This window comes from Otolemur garnettii, unplaced genomic scaffold, assembly GCF_000181295.1.
Source record: "Otolemur garnettii isolate 467f Iridium unplaced genomic scaffold, OtoGar3 scaffold00096, whole genome shotgun sequence".
Taxonomy (NCBI): domain Eukaryota; kingdom Metazoa; phylum Chordata; class Mammalia; order Primates; family Galagidae; genus Otolemur; species Otolemur garnettii.
Window position 1 is genome coordinate 7,864,534 of NW_003852491.1, and position 7,895 is coordinate 7,872,428.

The window sequence follows — 7,895 nt, forward strand, 5'->3', positions numbered from 1 at the left end:
CATCTCTGGTGTATGTGGCTGGCGCCTTAGCCACTTGAGGTACAGGCGCCGAGCTCTGTATTTTTTTTTTTTTAATGATACAACTAAACCACCCTTTCCACCCTTCACCCCCGCTGCACACCTTTAACTAGAGGACTGAGTCACAGATAATTGTTTCTTTGAAGCCCAGGCCCAGCTGTAGCAACAGCAATCATAAGCCCCATCTCACATCCTTTATCAAAAGTATCTCCATGCAACATTGCCTCCACCCAGCCCTGTTGGAGGATGAGGCTGCGAAGGATTGGGACAGCTTGTTCTTTCAGCAAGCCCTGGATTTGTTCTCTCTTCACCTCTCTAGAGAGGAGGACCCATTCCATTTAGCAGTCACCAAGGGCTGAGACATGGGCCCTTGACCAGTACTTGTCAGGGAAGGAGAAAATGGTGCGTTAGAGTCCCTTGAGGGCTGAAGGGATGGCTTTCAGGATAAAAGATTTCTTAAGACCTTGAGGGAAAGGAGTAAATAGCCAGATAGCTCTCCATGGCTGGTAAAATAACTGGGAGTCCTAGGATTCTTGGGTTCTCTGGGGCCATGGCAAGAGAATGGCCCATAGGGCTGGGGGTGGGGGTTATAAGCTGTGTAGGGTTTGCCCCCTCAGTGACCTCTTTCTCTCCTCAGGAGCCCCAGTGGCACCAGCAGTGGGCAAAGAGGACTTGTCATTGCCCCCTCCACCCACTCCCACGACCCCTCTCCTGGACCCTTCACCCCAGTGGCCTGCAGACCTCAGCTTCTCGACCTGAACTTCAAGTCTCCAAAGATCAGAATATTGTAGGGGGAGGGGGGGAGTACAGGCAGGGAGGGGCTTGATCTCCATGTTTTGCTCAGGAGTAGTTTGGACATCCCTATCTCTTTTCTTCTCTCCTCCTACAGAGGATCCAACTCTGGCTTCTTCCTTACAAAGGGGTGGGGCATCCTCCCATCCCTGCCCTTGAAAGACCTTTTTCCCCTAGCCTTTGTCACCGTGCTTTTCCTGGTGCCAGCCTCTGCCAAGATGCTGAGCCACCCTTACCAGCCAGATTCCAACACCGGGGAGAGGCAGATTCAGAGTGCCGTGGGTGGGAATGTTGCCTGTGGAAGGGGAGACTTTTGCTACGATTTGTAACTTATTTTTTAAAGTCTATTTTGTAACAATTTATTTAAGTTTAAAAAAAGGAAAATTGCTCCTCCCCCCCCGAAAAAAAATTTTTGAAACATGTGCCTGGAGTGATTGTATCTGAGTGGAGGAAGGGTAGAGAAAGCTGGGGACACCTGTTGAAGAGCAGGGTTGGTATGAGAGCATCACAGGTGACATCCCTGTCCTGCAGGGTGGGGAATGGGGGCATTGGCTGGTCCTGGGCAGGTTTCTTCCCATAACCACCTGGGCTTTGGGGCCTGCCCCTGTCCTGGAGCCACACATGGAAATGAGGAGGGATGGGGCCAATGAGGCAGGGATTGTCTGGATGTGTCTGTCAGCAGCTGGCTGGTTGGCCTGTCAGAGAAAGAGAAGGGATGTGGGGTTGGCCTTACCTTCAACTTTGCTCACACTTCCTTGAAGGAGCAGGATCTGTCTTTGCCCCCATGACAGATGAGAGAAAGTACTGAGGCTCAAAGGGGTGAGATGCTCCGAGTCACCAGGATTTGAATTACATGGGTCTATCTACTGCCCCACCCCTTGCAGGACAGCTAGAAGTGGGCCAGAACAGCGATTTCCCTAGATAAGAGAAGGGGCCTAGAGAGGAAGGGTTTGGCAGGGAGGTGCCAGGGCCACATACTCATGTTAGCCAGACAGCTTCCAGTCTCAGCTTCAGGCTCTGGCTCCTCAGTGAAGTAGACCTGCCAGTCCAAACTGCTGATCCAGTCTTCATAGGCTGGGAGTGCTGTGAAGACCGCAGGCCTTGCAGGGCCTTGACAGGCATCTCCAAAGCTATGTAGCCCAGCCAGGAACCATGTGCCTCTCACCTCATTCACCAGTGGTGCCCCGGATAGGCCCTGTCAGGGTCACGTAACACTAGGTGACTTCCACTTTCTTTCAGGCAGCTGTGGGGGCCGGGGGCTGAAGCTCTGGCTATTTGGGGGGCTTTTTAGCAAAAAGGCCTAGTTTCAGGTGGGAGGCAGGGCTACAGGCCAACCCTGGCAGAAGGTCTCTGTTTCTTCTTGGTTTTGTTTTTGTTCTTTTAGAGATGGGGTCTTGCTCTGTTGCCTAGGCTGGAGTATAGCAACATGATCACAGTTCACTGCCATTTTGAACTTGCCAACTTAAGTGATCCTTCTGCCTCAGTTTCCTGTGTAGCAAGGGCTACAGGTATGTGCTACTATGCCCAGTTAACTTAAAAATTTTTTTCCTAGAGATGGGTTCCTGCTATGTTGCTCAGGCTAGTCTCATACCCCTGGACTCAAGTGATCTTCCTGCCTCCCCAAGTCACTGAGATTATTGCACCTGGCCTAGAAGGTCTCTTGTGTGTGTGTGAGAGAGAAAGAGTCTCACTTTCTCATGCTGGGTAGAGTGCTATGGTGTCATAGCTCACAGCAACCTCAAACTTGTGGACTCAAGCGAATCTCTTGTCTCAGCCTCCAAGTAGCTGGAACTACAGGCGCCTACCACAACACCCAGCTGTTACTTTAGAGATGGTCTGGCTCTTGCTTGGGCTGGTCTCAAAACACATGAGCTCAGGCAATCCACCTGCTTCAGTCTCCCAGAATGCTAGGATTAAAGGCGTGAGCCACTATGCCTGGCCAGTGGTGTCATTGTAGCTCATAGCAACCTCAGTCTCTTGGGCTAAAGCAATCCTCTTGCCTCAGCCTCTAGAGTAGCTGGGACTACAGGCACCTGCCACAATGCCCAGCTAGTTTTCTTCTGTTTTAGTAGAGATGTGGTCTCGCTCTTGCTCAGGCTGGTCTCTAACTTGTGAGCTCAAGCAATCCACCCGCCTTGTCCTCCCAGAGTGCTAGGATTATAGGCGTCAGGCTGGCCTTAGAAGGTTGCCTCTTGAACTACAGGACGAGGGGTTACCAGGAACCTGTTGAGTAAGGTTTGGGGGACTGGGACTCACCTCACATTGGGGTCGCTCGCCTACCACACTGGTACACACCATCCCTGGCAGAATGGAACTACCGTCACCCCCAGAAGCTGCATGTAGCCAGCTACAGGCCCTAGGTCCCAGGAGGGTCACAGGTACTGTCTGGGGGGAGCTGATTCCTGTAAGGAAAAGATCCAGCTGCCCCAGTGGCTTTTAAGCTGGATGGACAGCTGTCAGTGGCCCTGGTCCTACATACCTGCTCCTTGACGGGCCAGCCCTAGGATCCAGCCACGTTCCCCATCAAGCAGGTGGTGGTCAGCATAAGGCAAGCAGAGGGGCCGGAGATTGGGGCCCAGTGTCACAGGCTGGGCCAATAGCAGGAGGGCCACATCATAGCCCCCCTCTGGGTGGGTATAGGCACCATGTAGGATGAGTTGCTTTAGGCCCCACTCCTCTGGTCTGGTCCCCAGCCCTACACTCCATTCCTCTGGGGTCTGGCGCCTGTGTAGAGGGAGTATCAACACAGAGGGTGGCAGAGATGCCAGCAGGGGCAGGGGGCACAAAAAGGGATATATGGCTTACCCGATGAAGCAATGGGCAGCAGTAAGCACCACCTCCTCTGACACTAGGGCTCCACCACAGGCCAGCTTCCCTTGGTGCTTCAGCCTAGCATCCCAGGGCCACGGGGAAGGGGCTCCTGCTTGAGGACCTACTTTCTTCAAGGACCCACAGGCTGAAAAAGAGGCATTACATCATGTGACTTAAGTGTGCACTGCTTGCCAGGCCCTGTGCTAAGTGCTTCCTACTTTCTATTGACTCCTCCCAATATCCTTAATTTTTTTTACCCTCATTACTGAAGGTAACCAAAGTTCCAGGAGGGTAAGTGACTTTCTAGCTCTGTAACCACAGGCAAGGAACAGACTTGAGATTGAGAAGCCAGGGCCCCATCCTAGCCTCCTGGGATGGCCCTGCTTGTGACTCCCTTCGCCCCACCCGTCTGTACCCTCCAGGCTGGGACTGGTTCCAATAGTCCTGGCTCATTAGTGCTTCTCTTACCATTAAGACATAACTTATGTCCCAGCATTACTTTGCATTAGATTTGCATGTCAATCACTTAATGCCAGAATTCTGACTGGGAGCCCTGCCCTGTCTAGTCTCGGCTAGGTTCCTGCCTAGAAGCTTGCCGCTTCCCCAAAAACCTTCAGTCAGGTTTCAGAGAGTCCTCTTACCTAAACTTTAAACCTGTAAAGTTCCAAAGTGTCTACGTCTGTCAGCCCTAATGGGGCTGTTCCTGGTCCCAGGAGCTGAAAGAGGTCTTGAAAGGGGCCCCTGGCAGTGTGTGGATGCTCTGTATCACTTCTCTATCTTGAACTAATGTTTATTTCACTGTAGCTTCCACTTGTAAGTCTCACTCCCAGCACCCCCTGTTCATACCTACACAGCTGTCCTCATCACTTATCTCTGGGGTCTCTGGGTTCTGGGCAGGGAAGGCTGCCCCATGAGCTCGAGCCTGCAGCCAGGAGCTATGAGCAGCCAAGTCAGTCAGCAGCACAGGAGTGTCCTCCTGGGCACAGCTTGATGCAAAGCTGATGATGCCAGCCTGAACCCAGTGTCCATCCGGTTCTTGGCACAGCACAGGGCCCCCAGAATCTCCCTAGAGCCAGTCAACAGAACCAAGGACAGACACCTAAGCCCCAGCCTTGGGCAGACTATCCTCTGACAGCAGCCCTTCCACCCATCACTGTGGGTCAAGCCCCAAGCCCAAGGCTGGGACCCCTGCCTTCCCCTTTCCTCCCCATCAGACCTGACAAGGCCCCTGCACCCCAGGCTGGGCACCCCCACAGAGCATCCCAGGCCGGGCTGGGCTGGCTAACAGCCGTTGGTGCAGGCGGTTGTAGAGACAGTTACACGTGGGTCGGCTGATTAGGCGTAGACGTAGATTTCGTAGGGTCCTGGGAGCTGGTAAAAGAGAACAACAGTCTGGGGCTGGAGTCTGGGCTTTGGAAAGAAAGGAAGTGGGAGCTGGGACAGTTGGGAGCTGATACTCTGTGACCTTGGGCAAGCAGAATGCCTCTCTAGGGTTCAAACTGGGATAGCACTTACCGTCAGTGGTGTCCTGATCCCAGCCAGTGGCCCAGCAAGAGGTTCCAAAGGGAAAGCGATGAACAGTTTGGGGTAGGCAGAGGGGTGTGTGGACTGTGGGGCGAGCAAGCCGTAGCAGGGCCAGATCTGAGCCTTGGCTGTAGTGAGTATAGGCCCTGGGCAGCTGCAAGGCAGTCACTCCTACCATCTCAGCCCCTGGGGCCAGGCCCTCACGCTGCAGAGAACCAAGGACAACTGACCAGGAGTTCAGTTCTGTTGCTGCCACCCTGGAAAGGGAAGGACTAGGCCTAGACTACCGAGTGCAGGGAAACAGTGATACCATGGGAGACAGCACAGGTAGGTGGAAGATTGGTCTCCTTCTCTCAATCTGTTTTCTCATTTATAAAGCTACCATGGAAGGTGGTTGTTTAGATTAATTTAATAATTCTCAGTAAATGGTACTTTGTTATTATTCTAGGGGCAGGGGCCAATCTTGGGCTTGGAGATAAATCATCCACCCCCGCAGCCAGAGACCCTGCCTGACCCCAGCCATGACTCACTTTTCAAAGCAGTGGGCAGCAGTGAGGACCCAGATGTCTGCCACCAAGGAGCCACTGCAGATGTGGACCCCTTGCTTCCTCACACTGGCCTGCCAGGGCCACTCGCCAGGTACTGTGTTGCCCTCCTGAGGGTCAGGGGGGCCAGGGCCACGCTGCCCACAAGCTGTGGAAAGGAGGGGGTCATGCTGAAAGCAGACTCCTGTCCTGACCTCACTCCAGACCTGACCCAGACCCAAGCAAGGACCAGGCCCTATGTCCCCACAGAGCTTACCATGCTGAGCTGCTTGAAGACCTGGGAAGAGAGAAACACAGGTGAGACCTGAGGGAGCCTTATCTGCCTGGCCTAGGCTTAGGGGAGGGGATGGGTAGTGGGCTGGGCCTTGAGTCGTTGACCATGACTCTATGGCTACCTCACCAGCCCTTCCCAGAATGAAAATATTTATGTGAGGCCAAGAAACAGCTTTTATTGGAACCTATTCAGTGTATACTCAGTAATTAGCTCTCCTCCCTTAGCTGTGCTCAGCACTCCTGGGCCTGGGGTTCAGCTTGGGACCAGGCCAATCCTCCTCCAGGCTTCAAAATCTGCAATTCCTGCCCCCGCTGCTGAGTCAGGGAGGTGGCCTATGTGTGTGCAGAGCATTAGCTTAATTGTCCCTTAAGCCATGGAGGCCTAAAAGGAAGGATTAAAGGCCTGCGTCATGTCTAAGTGGAGGAGGGCCCCAAGAAACTGACACCTCACCCCTGTTTTAACAACTCAGATTCCCCCACCTTCCAGAAACCACCAGAGCTCCTCCCACAGGGTCCCTGCCCTGCCTCTTCCCTTTCACAGGCACACACAAATATACCCATTAAACATGTGAGCCAGGGTGGATATAAAGGGAGACTGGGGCTAGAAAGGCGCAGAATTTGCCTGAGGTCATTCTGGAAGTAGAGAGACAGGGCACTGGATACACACAGACACACAGAGGCAGCTATAGTCCCTGCAGACACAAACTAACCTGGCCTAAGACAATCACACTCATTTTGACACAGGTGGCCACATACACCTCCCCACAGGCAGGTCTAAATAGTTACATCTCCACAGGCAGACTGTTGCCTCACAAGCAGGCACCCATATGCATACCAAGTTATAGGGGATGCTGGGGCAGAGGGTGGCCCCTGAACCCTCACCAAACCACTCTCACCTCCCTCTGTGAGGACCTATCTTACCCTGTATGAGGACCACTACTCCCAGGATGAGCAGCCTCAGTCCCCAGCTCTGTTTCATGCTGCTGCACTCAGTGTCTGTGATCTGGTTCTGAGAGGCCACTTGGGTCTCCTGGCTCCACCTCTGCTCCACCCCCAATTAGCCAGGAGTCAGGTGTCATTGCTTTCCTGGGCTGGCAGGATGCCAGCAGCTCCTAGCTCGGGCTGTGGCTGTGGGACCCTGAGTGGTCTCCATCCCTCTCTGGGTTTCAGCAGTGGAGTTAGAGGTCTACTTTTCAGTGACCTTGGAAAGTAATCTATCTGTGCCTTGCCTGAAAAATCTGGTGTTGTTGCAAATGTAAAAATGCGCAGAGTATGGCCTGGCATATAGCAAATATCCTCCGAGCATGGAACCATCATCCTGGAACTGTGAAGGGCACACTTGACAGCACACTCCCCCTGTTCCCATCTTTTATTTCAGCTTCCTTGCCATTCTTCCAGGCCAGGGCCAAGTGGGTTTCACATACCTTCTCCCCATGTCTGCTTTACAGGCAGTGTGCAAGGCTAGGCATTGAGGTGCCAGAGCCCTCTGCTGCTTGCTGACTATGGGCCTTTGATGAACCCCAATACCTCTTTGGACCTGCTGCCTTCCTGAGAACAGGGTTACAGTGATGCCTACCTTTCTTGCAGGTGTTGAAAGGCTCTCAGTCAGATGGGAAGAAAACTCAGGGTTTAATCTTTTTTTACTTCCTGACTTTTAACTTAGGCCAGCCCAGACTGTTCATGAACCCTGACCCCAACATGAGGCAGCTATGGGCAGGGTTAGAGCATAATCCTGGAGCTAGATAGCCCAGATGGATTCACATCCTGAGAGCATCCTGACCCCTGGCACTAGCTGTGTGATCGTAGGCAATTTACTTAGCCTCTGTGTATCTCAGTTTCCTCATTTAGATAGGGATAACATTACCTACCTTATAAATGGCTATAAGGACTAAATGAGTTAACATATGTTTACAAGTTCTTTTTTTTTTTTTT

General features: G+C 52.8%; 2 protein-coding genes across 3 annotated transcripts in view; one reads left to right on the forward strand and one right to left on the reverse strand.

Annotated features, from left to right (window-relative positions):
- Positions 1-874, forward strand: part of ZNF646 (zinc finger protein 646) — a 9,541-nt gene extending 8,667 nt beyond the window's left edge. The window contains exon 3 of one of the 2 annotated variants that reach the window (XM_003795875.3): positions 656-874. In XM_003795875.3, the coding sequence (XP_003795923.1) occupies positions 656-777 (122 nt within the window). In that variant the 3' untranslated portion in view covers positions 778-874. The remainder of the gene's footprint in view (positions 1-655) is intronic. The other variant, XM_023516708.1, reaches the window with a different exon arrangement.
- A 105-nt stretch (positions 875-979) lies between these two features.
- On the reverse strand, positions 980-7,882 carry PRSS53 (protease, serine 53). Its single transcript, XM_023516712.1, has 10 exons — positions 6,885-7,882; positions 5,947-5,967; positions 5,676-5,838; positions 5,137-5,402; positions 4,838-4,992; positions 4,468-4,687; positions 3,616-3,766; positions 3,290-3,534; positions 3,067-3,212; positions 980-2,005 (listed from the first exon to the last, which is right to left on the reverse strand). The coding sequence occupies exons 1-10, from the start codon at positions 6,940-6,942 to the stop codon at positions 1,700-1,702; spliced, it is 1,731 nt and encodes a 576-aa protein (XP_023372480.1). The 5' UTR covers positions 6,943-7,882; the 3' UTR covers positions 980-1,699.
- Between the last annotated feature and the right edge of the window lie 13 nt (positions 7,883-7,895).